The 16,351-nt window shown below is 41.4% G+C and overlaps 2 protein-coding genes across 2 annotated transcripts; both read left to right on the top strand.

The window, feature by feature from the left end:
- The first annotated feature begins 216 nt into the window (after window positions 1-216).
- Window positions 217-3,916, top strand: cnep1r1 (CTD nuclear envelope phosphatase 1 regulatory subunit 1). Its single transcript, XM_041943267.1, has 6 exons — window positions 217-274; window positions 907-978; window positions 1,279-1,352; window positions 2,333-2,442; window positions 3,384-3,438; window positions 3,526-3,916. Exons 1-6 carry the CDS (start codon window positions 250-252, stop codon window positions 3,565-3,567), a joined length of 378 nt encoding a protein of 125 aa, XP_041799201.1. The 5' UTR covers window positions 217-249; the 3' UTR covers window positions 3,568-3,916.
- A 141-nt stretch (window positions 3,917-4,057) lies between these two features.
- heatr3 (HEAT repeat containing 3) lies at window positions 4,058-15,397 on the top strand. Its single transcript, XM_041936485.1, has 15 exons — window positions 4,058-4,334; window positions 4,686-4,858; window positions 6,835-6,922; window positions 7,295-7,395; window positions 7,735-7,844; window positions 8,667-8,807; window positions 8,998-9,287; window positions 11,370-11,460; window positions 11,677-11,831; window positions 12,216-12,298; window positions 12,472-12,608; window positions 12,836-12,924; window positions 13,348-13,491; window positions 13,567-13,743; window positions 13,992-15,397. The coding sequence occupies exons 1-15, from the start codon at window positions 4,194-4,196 to the stop codon at window positions 14,103-14,105; spliced, it is 2,034 nt and encodes a 677-aa protein (XP_041792419.1). The 5' UTR covers window positions 4,058-4,193; the 3' UTR covers window positions 14,106-15,397.
- The last annotated feature ends 954 nt before the right edge of the window (window positions 15,398-16,351 follow it).

Consider the following 16,351-nt stretch of genomic DNA (forward strand, 5'->3'; position numbering starts at 1 on the left):
AACCGGATGTTGCTTGGATTACTGTGGAACCTTAAAACCATAGAAACAGCGCCATCTAGAGTTCAGGGCCACTTGTCGGATGAGCGGGCATGAGGCGAGGCCGTAGGTCTTTGTACCGCCCTTTATTTGGTTAACAGCCAATCATGTTAGCGCTAAGAACACAGCCAATGCCGATTGGTCTACACAGCCTGCCCTTCATCTGAGCGGATGCAGCGATACAGGCAGCGGCAGGGTGCCGGACTAGCCGAAATGAACTCCTTGGAACAGGCCGAAGGTAACGGACACTAAGAACAACTAAAATGACCACGTATTAAAATAGCTGTTCGTAGCTTGTTCGTTTTAGCCGCTTAGCTCTAGTCACTCAATGAGTTCAAAACAAACATGTTAAAATGCATCCACAGAGTCGGGTGCAACGTTTAGCTGGCTTGTGTACTAGCGATACATAGCATGTTTGCTAGCTTAACTGACAGTAGACGTGTAGTTGTTCACACGTTCGTATAGTCATTAGCTAACATTTCTTCCGTTGTTAAATCTGTTAGTCTGTGCTGTCCGGGAAGTAGATGACTTATATAGACAGCCAAGTTTTGCCAGCAGTCAGTGTGACATAACATAATCAACCTCTAAGTGAAGCGATTACGATGTTGGACATTTAAAGCCGCAGTCAGTCGCGTTATGCTTCTGTCCTCACTTCAGTTTGCATGCTTGCAGTAACCACTCAGATACAAAACGACACAAACTGAGCTTTAGAGCTGAGGTTATGAGCTGTGTTAATATAGTTGTGTTCTACACATATCACACAACATCAACTTTGGAGAGCAGAGAGCATTTCACAGAATTGACACACAGACACGATATAACTGTAGGTCGAAATACAATCTGTTTTGTTGTGCCCGTTTTTTTTTTCAGACCTGAAGGCTTTTGAGAGAAGATTGACAGAGTATGTCTCCTGTTTGCAACCTGCTACAGGCAGGTGGAGAAGTAAGTACCTGGGACCACATAGATAGATATTGATATAGATAGTCCATAGGGCCTTTATTTACCTAAATCTGTTGTTTGGTAAAGCCTATACTTTTCTGTTCATTGATCTCAACACTATATTTAATATCTAAACAAATAAACAAATCCAGAGAGGCCGCTGCTCAGAAAGTATAGTAAATGCAGAAGTTGGTGCAGACACAATCACAGGTTGAAGGCTTGTAACCTGTCATCACTGATATTGAGCAAAAGACTTGTATGTATATAGTTTCTTGTTGGTCTCATTCTCCTGTCTTGTTTCAGTGATTCTGATTGTGGTGTCTGTTTGTACGGCTACTGGGGCGTGGAACTGGTTAATAGACCCCGATACACAGAAGGTATGTGGAAGTGGACAAACGTGTTGTTGTGTTGTGTCTACTGTGAAGGGAAACTCCATAACAAACAGTATATACATCATGCTCTTAATATTGTGCTATATAATGAACAGCATAATGCAGGAATTACGGCAATGACACTAAATGATTTTATCAACTGTTGACTTTTTTTGCTGGTCCACTGACACAGACTCTGTAAGCTAATAGATTAATTTGTGTGAAATATTACTATTTGAACATAAGGGCAAATAGATATGAATTTGAAAATGTCTCTGTATATCAGCAAAACCAATCCAGGCTTTAGATAATTCCAGACTACAGAGGAAGCTGAGATATTGTGTCCACCGTGTCAGAATTGATGGCCTCTTCCAAAAGCAGTTTTATGCGTGCTTCCCTTGTTGCTGCTGATGTTGCTGATTTTTATGTCATATGTGTGTTTTCTGTGCTGTGTTTCTATTAAAATCCAAATGAATATTAAGTAATAATTGTTATTAACAATTAGCTGTGATTGGTGACAATGCTAAGCTTTTCAGAGTGCACGTTTTTTTTCTACTCATTCGGGCTTTGCCCTCCGCACTGCCTTCGCATTTATTCCCGATGTCCATCCCGTCCTTATGATGGATTTGCTACTCATCATTGGAATGAGCTCAGTGAGCGCCATCCGACTTTCGAAATGCCTCTTCCTGTCTCAGAGGTGGTCTTCTGAAACATTAGGACAGACAGGCCAGATCTCTGGGGTCTAGTAGATGCAGTCTTAATTAGATGCAAAAACTGAACTATATGATTAAAAACCTTCTCTTCATTTATTTAACTGTACCAGATTGATTAGGTACTGTTGGATAACCACATTTCTTGTGGAACACAATGAATGTTTAAAAATTTTAATGTTAATTTCCACAGCTCACAATAAATATGAAATGTGGAAGTGAAAGTTTTGTTATTGACTTAACAATTTGTGTTGCTTTGTTCCTCTTGTTCTGCAGGTCTCTTTCTTTTCATCACTGTGGAATCATCCCTTCTTCACCATCAGCTGCATCACTCTTATAGCTCTCTTCTTTGCTGGGATACACAAACGAGTTGTGGCACCATCTATGTATCCTTTTTTCTGTTGCAGTTAATATGAAGCCACACATTGGCATGCTTTGTCAGACACATCCAGTCTCAGCTTTTGACAGAAAAGTGTAGAACAGGGCTTCTAAAAGTCTGGACCTCGGTCCACTTCCGGACTGAACGGCTAGTCAATGTGGACCAGCCCATATCATGAGTTGCACCTGGCCTGCCAGAGCTTTCTTTCCAGCCTACAGTATATTAATGAATTCAGAACATAGACACATCTAACGTTACTCATCAGAAAGAGATCCAGTCCGTCCGGGGTGTGATCATCCATTAGCTAGCCAACCCCTGATAACAAGCCAAAAAGTCCATAATTTATAGTTTGCCTGTTTTATGGAGACTCACAAAGATTGTCTACTATATGCAAGACAATGTTTGTATTGAGTCTCAAATTGATTATTTTTGTTTGCTTCTTTGGATCCTGAAGATGACTTTTTGTTGACATAAGGACTCATTCATTGGTATTTGAACTGTGTGTTTTTTATTCAGCACTGACTGCCTCTTTGGTGGAGGTCTGAAAGTATTTTTTAGTTCAGTATCTAGTTATCATTTTGGATTCCTAATAGTAGGCTAATAAGGCCAAAATAAATGTTTGTTTTTATTTAAAAGTTTGGCTCCCACAGTGTCTGCTTAGAAAACTTTTTGCCCTTGGACAAATGTAGTTGAGGACCCCTGCCGCCTTGTGTTATGGAAAAGCAAGAGTAGGTTCTAAAGTGTAATGTTTTCTATTTTGAAGTAAATTTTCTATTGATCAATAATTTGTTAGTGACAGTGAATATTCAGTGTAGCTGGAGATCAATCACAGCGATCCTGTCTCCAGGTGAATGTGGTATATTTGGGTAATTGCACTGTTTGTAATTCATTCATTCCTGTTCTAGTTTTTGGCTCACTGGTTTACATCTTTGACTTTTGCTCCTTCAGTATTGCTGCCCGCTGTCGGACAGTTTTAGCAGAATACAACATGTCCTGTGACGATGTGAGTGTACAAAGCTCTGTGATGTTGTGGCCTGGAGTCTACCTTTGTAAAACTCTTAATACTTGTTTTATTTCCATCTTTTTAAAGACGGGAAAACTCATTCTCAAACCACGACCAAACATCCAGTAACCACAAGCTTCCATGGGGTGGTCAGACAATGTACCTGGTGTTTGTTGACAGCCACTGATCACTCTGTGTCTTGAGTCCTTGGATGGTCTGAACAACATCAAAGGCAACCGCGCTGAGGCAGATCTTCATGATGGGGGTGCATTTGGACGAAAGAAGAAATGAACTGATTGGGCCTTTTAATCGTGTCGCTGTGCTGATGTCAACATTGAAGCTGCTGATCTTCTCACATAGTCTGATATATTTTACTCATTCAGTGTGAGCTCAGTTGTGTGTATTTCTGTTTCTAATGCATGTATTTTATCAAAATGTTTCTATTTTTAAAGTTCGTTGCCTAATAAATACTTAAGAGGTGAAAATGTGTCACCTATTTGTTCCTGTCTTATTACAGGTGAGGCATTTGTCTGTGGTTTGCTATGAACTACTATATACGTGTGGCGTTTGTGTCGCTTTCGCCGGTGTTTTGCGACAGCTCCTCTGCTTTCTGTTAGCAACGACCACTTTACGGCAGGGACCATTTTCCACATGGTCTCCGACCAGGCTACGGCCAGAGTGCGTGTTTGAGATTCGGAGTGTACAAGAGAATAAGTCACGTTACATGCGCAGCTGGCACTTTAACAGGGACTGAAATGGGTAAAAGTAAAACCACCAAATTTAAACGGCCGCAGTTCAACGCTGTTGGACTGCCGGTGAATGCTGTGAAGGAGGTGGACGCTGAGGAAGAAGACGACGGTGGTGATGGTTGTCCAGCTGCCGAGTTGTTGGAGAAAGTAGGAACGAAGTCTAAACTTGTTTTCTCCTTAAATGTACAGCGTTTCAAGTTGTTGTTCGCTTACAGTATTTCACAGTGGATGGGCGTTGCATTGAATCATTAAATAGGGAGTGTACCTGTTATCCTTCATTTGAATAACTAAGGTGATCTCTGGTTGCTTATTAGGATTAACTTGAATGTGTGAAGACTTCTTTAGTCTAAATAAACTTGTGTCTCCTCATATAATGGCACATCTTCTTTCCTCTTATTACTTGAGCCACAAGTGCAGCCGGGGACAGTGTCTGTGTCATGAGACCTTTACAGGAAGTCTGAAACAGGTCAGTTTATGGAGTGTTGTGTATTTCCATAGTTGCAGAGTCCCAGTGCAGATGTGCGAGAGTTTGCATGTGCCAGCATTTCTCGGGTGGTGCAGCAGAGTCAGACCATCCCAGGTTTCATCCAGAGGGATGCTGTGAGGCGCCTCGGGCCCATGCTGCTGGACTGCAGCCTGGCTGTCAAGGAGACCGCCTCTGGAGCGCTCAGGTGAGTGAGTCTGGTGCATTGGTGTGATGTGGACTGAACCACAACCTACCCTTGAGATGCTTTACGGATGCGGGCCCCCCTGCCCACAACAGATTTTGCGCAACTACATACAGATCCTGCGCGAGACTCAATGAACACACAAGAGTGGCAGACCTGTCTCTCTCAGCAGGTCAGTCAAACGGAGAACATACCACCAAACAGCAGGGGTAGAGAGACTGATTTTATTTCCTGATCTAGTAACAGTGTGCTGACGTCAGTGAGTGAAATTGTCCTGTTTTTCACTGAAACATCCAAAACTACACTCATGCTTTTCCCAATATGACATTTAACAGAGTCTGCTGTGAAAAAGGTTTTTTTGGCATCCAGTAACTGCAGAAAACCTCTTCATGTGAAGTGAGAAGAAAGCGGAATCAGTGTAATGCTATTATTCTTTTTTTCTTTTCTTTTTTTAAACCCAAAACTGCTGTTTCCTATGGTCATCAGTACAGGGCTCCATTCTGCTCAGTTGTCCCAGGCCCAGTTTAGCTGATCTAGCATGCTGCGTGTTACCATTGGGAAAGGGTGGGAAAACCTGCTTAAGGGCATCCCCGGGGAGTTTTTAAACATTGGTGGTGCTATGGAGCTGTGTTTTTATGAAGGGGTCCCTGTCTTGTTTGTATCGTGTACGAGTACGCAGCTGAACTGACTCACACTTCTCCTGCCTGATTCATGCTATTACACTGATTGACAGTTGGTAGCCGTTACTTGCCGGGAAAACATGCAAAGTACAAAGCATTTTCTGATTAAACAAAACACTGACTGTAAGCATAGCTTTAATTTTACAAAAAACACTTTTTCAATGGAGTGCAACTGGTTTGACTTTGAATTTCTGTCAGCTGGTGATCCATCTGCAGCAGGTAGGATCACGGGTTATGCTAATAGTTCTTGACATAATAAACTGTATTGAGAATCCTAGAATCGGGATAACATTATATATACATATGAACATGTCTAAACAGCAGTCTTTTAGGGTTCATACAATCTCTATGTTTATCATTGAGGTCAAACTTTGATTTAGTATTTAGACAGCTTTGAAGCACAATACTTTTTTCTGTTTGGATCCAGTGATGCCATACCATTGGAAAAATACAGCATTTGAGTCTCATAGCCATCGTTTTTCATTTAGTTGTTGTAAAAGGCATGTGTTCATGGTGGGTTAAGTGACACATGCCACTATGGGGGCCAGTTTTTAACACACAACCTCAAGAGAAGATAAACATGGTAACAGAAATAGCCGTTAGCAGCTAAATAAACAAAACAAAAAGTAAAGTAAGTAAATTTTGTGTAAGTAAGCTTTCAAAATAAAGACCCAATCACCCTGTGCTTTTTCCATGTAGGATATTTCTGTTTTTGTCTCCGCAATCAAGATTCCGCTCAGCGTAGTATCGCATAGCATTATGGGTACAGAAGCATTTGTCATGTTACCTCTACAGGGGGCGCCATGCTACAATGAAAAGTCTGGCTGTAAGAAGGTGATCTTAGGTTTTTGTGATTTGTTATTACTGTCTCATGACATAATGTATACAATATGCTCTGGATTCTTTTGATGTGTATTTCTGTGAGAATCCGATCACATTCTCATGCTACATTAGTTTTAACCATCCCCAGACTCCCCCCAAAATAACAAACATTTGACAGCAGTCACAACACAACAACACTAATCATCGTCATCACCATCATGCTCTTCACAGTCAACACTTGTTTTTGCATCAGAGTACGACCTTAACCTCTGTCCTGACTGTTGTCCTCCAGTAGCCCTTAAATCGGGTTCCATGTACTGGATATCAAAATAAGACAGTGGCTGCCAGGACACCTCCAGGCTCTCTCTCGTACACACTCACACAAGCGCACACTCGCAAACACAAACAGCATCTCTGACAGCGATTCTCCTCCGACCGAATGATGAGTGTGTGTCTGGGACTGTCTCTGCCCGACAGGAATCTGAGTGCATGTGGAGGTCAGGAGGTGTGCGAGGACATGGTGAAGCACGACGTCATGACTCCTCTGACAGCACTGCTTAGAGAGGTGAGACTCCGCCACCGCTTTAAGCTCACCCCATCACTTCATTTCCTCCTCATCAGCAGCTGTTACAGTGGGCCATGATCTCCTCAGCATTTGGGTTTAGTTCCACAGCAGAGATATTCACGATTTGTGAAAATCTCTGCACCCGCACTCTGACAAAATGACTTCTGGCATCAAATTCAAGCTCACTGTTGACCAGTGGTTGAGGTCATGAGGTGTCCTGAACCTTAAAGACTTTGAAACAGTATCTGACTGAGTTCATCACCTGCTTTTTCAGACTGAAAGCCATATTTTTATAATATAGATATGCATGTATATATAAATATATGCAGATATAAATATATTGTCTCACTTGTGGTTTTGTTGTCTTGTCAGTGCTGTGCTGGTTTTGAGAGTGCTGCTGAACCGTTGAAAGACCAGAAGAATGCAGTGGAAGATGTAGCCAATGAGGCTGTGAATCTCCTGTGGAATCTATGGTAATCAATGGTTGTGCAAGCTGGTTGACTGCAGTGTGTTTTTAACCTTTATCAAGGAATAGTTTCACTGAGCATGCATGCTGTTCACACTGGGACTCATTTCATAGTTACAGGCAGTTTGTCTCTGTGGGAGCTGTCATTACATTATTTCACCACACTTGAATTTTGTCAGCCAGTCCAGGAAATCGCACTACTTCCTTATCTTATAGTCCCCAGTCCACTTCTTGACACACTTTCTTCCGTTTTCCATAATTATTCTCACAAAAATTCTACTTGTTGTCTTTGTGTGCTTTTGTTACTTGTCTTTTATCGGTCTCTCATATTGTGTTGTGCTTCCAGTGAGAGCAGCAGCCAGGCGCTGTCTGTGTTCAACAGAGCAGGTCTCCTGGATGTGGTCGTTCAGTGTCTGGAGAGACACCCACAGAACGTGGAGCTGGCCATATCTGCTGGTAGGTCGAATGAATTTGCTGTTAATTGGTTGATTTATAAAGGCTGCTGAAGAACAGACACTCTTATAAACGTTTAAACTGCTGGGTGACGTGTGCATTTGGAGTAACCTATTTCTGGCTCTGGCTTGATACAACCCCAATTCCGTAAAGGAAATAAAACAGAATCTGATAATTTGCACATCCTTTCTGACACATACTCAATTGACAACAGCACAAAGCTAATATATTTCATGTTTTACCTCATGCATTTCATTGATTTTTATAAATATATGCTTATCCACAAGTTGTGGAACATTCCAAAACACCTGTTTGGATCATTCCACAGATAAACAGGTTGTTTGGTCACAGGTGATAGTATCATGATTGGGCTCAGCTGTTCACAAGTGAGGATGGAGCGAGGTTCACCACTTTGTGATCACATGATTGTATAAAGGAGATTACTACATGGGCTCAGGAACACTTCATCACACTGTTGTCAGTTAACACAGTTCATTTGCAAATGATTGCGCTCTGTACAGTATTACAGCATTATTGTTTAATATTCATAGCTGTTACGTGTGATGTTTCTGGTGTGATGACAATGTATAAATAGAGCTGACGCTCCCAGCTCTGTAATGTATGAGGCAGATTACAGAAATGACTTGTGATGTGTGAGCTGGCCATTGACTTTACAATTGTCCTCTAATAGCAGTTACTCTACTTAAATTCCAAATATGGCTTTCAGAAATCTTACTATTGTTGAGTAATCAAGCCTGTCTAACTTATTTCGCTTCTCATGTGTGAGAAAGCAGTTGTGAAGCCTCTCCTCTCTGTGTTGCCCAGCCCACTGTTTGCACACTGTGACTGAGGACAACCCAGAGCTGCTGTGTAGCTTGAACACTGCTGTGCTTGGAGTCCTAGAGAATGTGCTGCTGTCATCTCAGCCAGGCATGGCACACACTCTCCTCAGGACATTGGCTGCAGGTACAATTTGTCACATCTTTTTAAATAAATTGCTGAAAACTATAACTACCATTATACAAGATTAAAAAAGTCATTTGTGGACAGAAGTTGCTCATACATTTAAGGAGCAAACACTGCAGTTGGTAAATAAAGTGACTAGTGTTTTTCATATCCCTTCCTGAGCTATAACTGTGCCTGCTGTGTCACTCAGGGACACTGTGGAACATGAAGGGCAGTCTGCCTGCTGCCCGTCAGGCCCAGGCCCTCAACGCTGTGGTGGCCACCTTGTCACAGTGCCTGCATCTGGACACAGGTACGCTGATACCTGAACTGAGACAAGCCGAAGAGGTTCGTCACAGAAACACACCAGCCGCACCAGACGCAGAGGAGCAGGCTGCAGGAGAGCTCGGTGTGGAGGAGATGGACGAGGAGGACGCACCTAAACACAAGAGGAGTGGAAAAGCTGCAAGAGCTGATGGTGACTTCTCTGACCTCTTGCCTGTAAGTGGTGTTCCTCTTTATGCGTACAGCAAGTTGTGAGTGTTCATTTTACTGTGCAAAGGTCAGAACCTTTGAACAGTAAGATGCACTCATCAGAGAGATTATGAACCCTGCATCTGTTCTCCCTAGAGAGACTGATAATTTAGCCGGGTTGATAAGATGGCTGATATGAATTTATTGCAGATATATCAGGATCTGTAACATATGTTAGCCGATAAAGAACAAAAACATCTCAGAAATGAGATGTTTGAGGGCATTTAGAAACAGTGTCTCTGTTGGACAGTTTGTCCACCAGGGAGCACTTACAAGTTTCAACTGTAGATGTCTGTCTGAGTGTGCCACTCAGTACACATAGTGGTCACAAATCTTCAACATAAATTTAAGGTATCCTTATGTTTATTTAACGTTTATGTGCTAAAAAAAATGAATGAATGTATTCATATATCATCAGCTTTTTAAAAACTGAAATATTGACATTGCACTGGCCTCACAAATCCAGTATTGGTCAGATTATTAGATTTAACCCTACAGAAAAACAAACAAAAAACCATGGAAACAACTAAACATTGATTTGATTAATAGACATTTTATAGGAACTTACATGTAAAACCACTAAAATTATTAATCTATCCTGCTTGAACCCATTTTGGGTTTTATGAGTAATAACAAATAGCATATGCTATCCCCAGTCAACATAGAGGAACTATCTAAGCTGTTCTAAATGAATTCATTAGCAAAAATAGATAGCCAGGGCTCCATGGAAATACAAATGACAATGAAAAGCTGTAAATTATAGGACAGGACGTGTATGGCAGCCTGTGTTTATGGCGACGAAGTGATCCAGTTCTGTATTTTGGAGGCACACATTAATGTCAGGTGAAAAGATGGCGCATGAGTCAGCCTGGAGTGCGAGCCAGACTGACAGAGCAGACAAACTGTCGGGTTAGGGGCGGGGGCAGATTAGGGACACTCAACGGGGTTCAACCGGGGACCAGCTTCTGCCTTCCACCACGCTTCTGACAGTCCCCAGACCTGACCTCGGCGAGACAGAGCTGTCCCTCTCATCTCAGTCGCAGCCAAAGCACCAAGATTTTCGTTGATGTTCCAAAATACCCTGTAATGTTGTGGGTTACGCAATGGGGTTATCTCAATCCAAGCTTTGTTTTCTTTTATTTACTTTAACAGTGTAAATATGCAGTTTGGGAAAGCATTTCTCTGCCACAACACTGCTAGACACAGTTGTAATCAGTAGCTCGCATAGATAAGCTCTATTTAAACCTAGGTCTGTCGCAATTATTACATAACGCCTGATTGCCATTACTTGAGCTGACTGCGACCATATTGCATAATCGTTAGAATGTTTCCCACTCACCTGTTTAAAAACCAGCTGGATAAAAGTAACATATGTTATATTTCCACCATTAGTTCCATGTCGTTTTCCACTGTTTGCTGTTTGACTGGAGCTCTTTTATGACGTCATCTCATTACGACCCCTTCCTCTGCTGTGGTTTAATGGCACCTGCGTTGAGAGTTAACTCCACCAACTGTTTATCTCGTAGCTTCTAATAATACTCTGATCAAATGTTGCAGCAAATAGAAAGAGAATTATGTGCGTTTCCATCAGCTGGTTGTGGCAAATTCACTTTACAAAGCCTAAAAAGCAAACAGAAACGTAATTTTAATTCAAGTTCCAATGTTCGGTGCCAATAAATGTCTCTTCTTCTCCATAAGGTGTATATATATATTAAGCTATTATTAGGTTTATACTGTAAGAGTGGCATAAAATTAACAGAAAAGACCAATTGTTAATTGCAATTATTTGTATGACAGTTAATCATCAACTTAAATTTCATGATCATGACACCCCTACTTAAACCTCAATCTCCCTTCAAAAATGACACCCTTTAAACAGGTTTCACTTGCATCACAGTTCAAAAAGTGCAGCTGGACATGTTTGAGTACATCTGTGAAAATGAATCTCCTCTTTGTGGCGGGCAGCTGAAATCAGACTGGGTGATAACAGTGCTAACAGTCATCGTTTTGGTTGGATGTTGACTCACATGGCTGCTTGTTTTTGTCCAGAGGGGCAAAGAGGAGCTGAGGGAGGCAACGGCCTTGCTGACAGCCCAGCAAACGTCCTTAGAGATCATCGTCAACATGTGCTGCTCTGATGGTGAGTGTTGTGGGCATGGACAGCAGTGCTGACCCCAGGCTCTTTGCATCAACATTATCTCCTGTGACACCGCCACCCAGTATGTGTTTGCGTATTGGAAAGGCTATTATGACAAGAAATGCATGAAATGAGTTCACTGAAGTGCCTAGAAATGCCTCTCGCTGTTGTGCATCGGTAGCATTTGCTGATCGATTCTATGCGTGTGTGCCTGTTAAGATCCTTCTGATGACGAGTGGGAGGAGGAGTCGAGCAGTGATGAAAGCGACATGGGTCCGGATGGCCTTTGTGATGGAGTGTCCAGTCTTATGTCTCCACTATGTTTGTCAGCTGAGGTTCACGGGGCCTTAATCAGCCACAGCATCCCTGAAAAGGCAAATACCTGACCGACTCACCGAACACCTCACACTGGCATCAGGCAATAGCAATACTGAGCCCCTCACAGTGTCAGAACATTTAGACAACCATGTGAATGTAAAATGTGTGTCATGATGGATACCCCTGTCTACTGCAAACCAGATCTACCCACAGGTACAAATACAGTAACCTGAACCTGAACGTAGTTAAACTATCATTTTAGTATAATTTGCTTTAATTACAATCCTAGAATATGGTTCTGATTCTGTGGTGAACCCCAACCATCTTCTGTTGAGCAGTGAATTACTTATCTGTGCCGTATACTGTAAAAGACCTCTCTCTTTCACATATATGCACTTCTGCAACCATATGAAGATATCTTCTTTTTCTCTTGATTTAAGGTCCTCAAAAAGACGGAATTCCCCAGAAAGGAAGCCATGGATGTGTGCCATCAGACTTCCTCCTGGAGAAGCCTGATAAAAAAGTAATCCTCTTACTTTCCATCCTTTCTTTAACTCAACTGTCCCATCAAAATTTGTTCAAGGTATCTATGTCAGATACCTAAGTAATTTTTGGGGGGTGAGGTCTTTCACAATAACTTAGACTTAAAGTCTCACTGCTCTATGAGGAAAAACAACCTCTTGTTCTTTCCCTCAGGATGCAACGTGTGCAGTCACGGGCACTGACGTGCCTCCACAGCATCCTCTCCACTATGGACGCCGAGTCTCTGGGAGGAGCGGCAGCCCTGCAGGGAGCAGCACAGCACCTGTCCACGCTGGTGTTTGGTGCAGCAGGTCTCGCATTTATGTCATATTGTAATGCAGCACATAGGTCACATTTTGTATTTCTTCATTACGCATGGATACAGGCACGATGTTAACTCAAGACTTGACTTCAAGATTTAGAAGAAATGTCTTGAAATGTGAAAACCACAATTAACTCATAGTGGACACATTAATGTTTGTTCCTGCAATCTAACATAGCTGTTAAGTAAGAATAATTTACTTTCCATTGTTTTCAGAGATGCCCAAAGATGAGGAGTTCCTAGAGGCTGTCATCAGCGCCATGCGGTCCCTTTTACAGATGATCGCCTCCAAAAATATCCCCCAGGTGCACAATATACCACAGCATCAGCCTTTTCCTTGCTCATTTTAAATATTTGGATTCATGCGTGATTTTAAAGGGTTACTACAGCAATGCAGTGTTGCGTTAAGCTCACAAAAGACAGAATCTAAAAGAAAGAAAAAATGGTCAAAATCTATGCAGCACATTTTAGTCTCTGGTATGGGTCAAGTTAAAAAAAAATACATGCATTTCCCTAAACTGTCAAATTAATGGAGGGCCCCTTTTACCCATTTTCATGTTTGTTGACTGAAACAAAACCGTGCTGAAGGAATACAGAGACAACACAGAATCTAGACTTTGTATACCCGTCAAGCCTAAAAAATCCCCTGCCAGTTCAGACTAAACGCTGTTGAACATGTTTTATTTTGGACAGCTCAATATCCGTGTGGTTGGTTTTGTGTTTGTTAGTGTATGACCCCCCAGCAGCTGATGAGCCTGAGCGAAGCAGCCACCCGCTGTGAAGTTGTCAGTGTGAGGGTCAATGCCGTCGCCATTCTGGGCATCACTGGCAGCACATTAGCCAAAGAGAAGGGCACTGCTGAAAACCTTCAGGTATATATATTTGTTTTCTCTCTTTTCTCCTCTGGGATTGTTTGTTCTTCCTCTAAGAAACTCTCGCTCCCACAGATGATTGGAAACGCTTTACTTCAAGTTGCCACGAAGGATGCCGACCTGGTTGTGAACGGAGAAGCCCTCGACGCCCTGTTTGATGTTTTTGCGGATGGAGACGAGGCGGAGACAGCTGCTAAAAACATCCAGCTACTACCTGCACTGAAGGCACTTCAACCTGTCTTTAAGGCCAAGGTACCAGAGACTGACTTATTTCAACTGAACACTGTTCTCGTTGATTTTTCAGGATTATTAAGCCGTCCCTTCGACTAAGGAGCATTTTTATTTCTCCTTCTTGTAAATGGCGTTGCTTGCGCTGGCTTTACAGATTTTGATAAACAGTAATAGTCCAATGTGTGCATCCCCTTGTTTTATGAAATAACCAAGAAGACTGACATTCTGATGTGTCATGTTTTTAATAACAGTTCATCTTTTTCTACTAGATCCGTAAAGAAGGACGAGGCAGGTACAACCCCCAGCAGCTGTGTGTGCTTGACAACATCAGAGTCAACCTGAGAAGATTCATTGGTTACCTGGAGAAGGTGGTGAAAAAGTGATGACTTTCAGTGCTTCACATTGTGATCAGCTGAACCTGTATGGTTTGGACAGATATGCCAACAGGAGCATAGAAAGGAACAGAATGTGGTTGTGAAACCATCAAGTATTTATTATTTAAACCATTTGGTTTTGCTTGGTTTCATTGTTAATATTCTTTGAATACTGAGTTACTATTTTTGCTGAGTGATGTCAAAGTTTATTGGTGGGATGAAAGACATGGAGAAATCTAATATTAGTTATTAGCTACTGCCAGTTGCAGTAAAGAGAGGTTTTTACTTTTGCTCCCTCAGTTGATATGTGTCATTCAACCCAAAGTGGTTGTCAGACTTAAATTTGTGTATTTTCACGTCCTCCAGTATCACTTTTATTTTATCAGGTCTGTAGCGCTGACACCAGGTCACATGTGCACCCTTAACTTTGCCCCATGTTTCAGTGGGCCAAAAATTACGTTTGCAGATCTGCAAGGTTTAGGAAGGACAGCTACTACAAATTACAGGCTTGTAGCATCAAACTTAATGAAAAAGAGAAGAGTTTGTGTTTTGGGTATCATGTGATAGAATCATAATTTTGTTGGTACTTCTACAGAGAAATAAATTACTGTGTTATTTCAGTAACTTGCTAAACTGAAAGGGTTTGACACACTGCCAAGGTTGTGACAACATTGATAACTATAAGAAATATGCACATATTCTCTACCTCTGCCTCTCTGTGCTCCATCTACTTCTCACTTCTGAGCATTAGTTGCACACAGTTGTAAACTTTTCTGTGTGCGAGTCACCGTGGTTGCCAACTCTGCTGAAGCATTCTTGTCAGTAACATTGTAATGTCATTGGCCAGATTGCAACAAGATTGGGTGTCACAAAACACCAAATGATCAGTCAGCATCCAAAATTGCTGCTACAACTAACAATCCTTTTCTACAACCATGCAGGTTTGAAATGTATAAATCCAGGATGGTGCCACCTCTTTTGCACCTGATCCACAATTCATCATGCTTTGAGTAAGAGACAAAGCCAGCTCATTAGCTTTCATTAATGCAGTAAATGGTAAAGACTGACTGGTGACTAGCACCCACAGATGGCATTTACCGAAACAAACTCTGTGATGGTTCTCATGTTGTAAGGGTCAGACAGAGCTTCCCTGGGTTCCCACAACTTTCCAGGGAAATGTAAATACAATTGCATATCATCAGGTAAAAAAGACAATTTCAAAGATAAATTTGAGGGAGGATATGTCATCAGGCTATGAATATATGACTTTTTTTTTAATAAATCTTGATTTCTTAAGCAGTTTCTTTAGTGTTTGTTTTCTTTTGTATTGTGTATTTTTTTTTGACCAGTGTGTGGAAGGATTTTTGTATCTCTTACCAAATGGTGTCCTAGTCAGTGAAAAGGTATCTGAACTGTAATTTGGTTAGATGCTAAATGTTGCTATTGCTACATATAAGCAATTTGTTAAAGGAAATTCTAATAAGTTAAAACAATGTGCACAATAAGCAGCAAAACAGCAATTACATTTGACCCCAAGGACACAGCCTGTTCGGACATTATACAAGTGTAGCCTTTAAATAAAAGGCATGGGTATGCTATAGTTGGAATTAGTGCTGTAGCGATCAGCTGATTAGTAGATTCACAGAAAAATAAAAAACTTGTGATTGCTGAAGAGAAAATCTTCCTGGTTCTGGCTTCTCAAGTGTGAGGTTTTATGCTGTTGGTCAAACAAAAAAAGATCTAAAGATGTCACCTGTGGCAATTGTAGAGAAATAAGTTTTGTGACATTTTGTACTCTAACCAATTTATTGAATACCCTCAAATAATTGACAGTCCTTAATAATGAAATTAAAAGTAAGTAAAAACAGCCCTATTAGAAATGTTTAAATGTATTCCCGCTTGTCACCTGCATCATTTTTAATATGACCCAGTGTAATATGTGCTGTGCATTATCATCATGGGAGTTTTGATTTATATTCACACTAAAAAGATGGGTAATATCCTGGGATATGTTTAAATAACTGGTATGTAAACTTTAACCTGGATTAGTAATTCAATCAAAAATCTGTGTGGTTGTAAGAGCCGCACTTGACAAAACAATAAAGCGAGTTTACGCTGTTGTAGTCTTAACACCTTGTCCATTTTACTTTGATGAGAGAAAGATAAATCCGACGTTGTTATGTAACAAGAAACAGTTGTTGGTTGCGTAACAACTATGTCTCCGCCCCTTTTCACTCGCTCCGCGCATGCGCAAA

Source organism: Chelmon rostratus, chromosome 1 (assembly GCF_017976325.1).
Source record: "Chelmon rostratus isolate fCheRos1 chromosome 1, fCheRos1.pri, whole genome shotgun sequence".
Lineage (NCBI taxonomy): Eukaryota > Metazoa > Chordata > Actinopteri > Chaetodontiformes > Chaetodontidae > Chelmon > Chelmon rostratus.

Coding starts and splice junctions, on each gene's coding strand:
- cnep1r1 (XM_041943267.1), top strand. CDS start 250: ATGAACTCCTTGGAACAGGCCGAAG. Junction 275..906: donor CTCCTTGGAACAGGCCGAAG/GTAACGGACACT, acceptor TTTTTTTTTCAG/ACCTGAAGGCTTTTGAGAGA. Junction 3,439..3,525: donor ACAACATGTCCTGTGACGAT/GTGAGTGTACAA, acceptor ATCTTTTTAAAG/ACGGGAAAACTCATTCTCAA.
- heatr3 (XM_041936485.1), top strand. CDS start 4,194: ATGGGTAAAAGTAAAACCACCAAATTTAAACGGCCGCAGTTCAACGCT. Junction 9,288..11,369: donor ACTTCTCTGACCTCTTGCCT/GTAAGTGGTGTT, acceptor GTTTTTGTCCAG/AGGGGCAAAGAGGAGCTGAG. Junction 12,925..13,347: donor CCTCCAAAAATATCCCCCAG/GTGCACAATATA, acceptor TGTGTTTGTTAG/TGTATGACCCCCCAGCAGCT.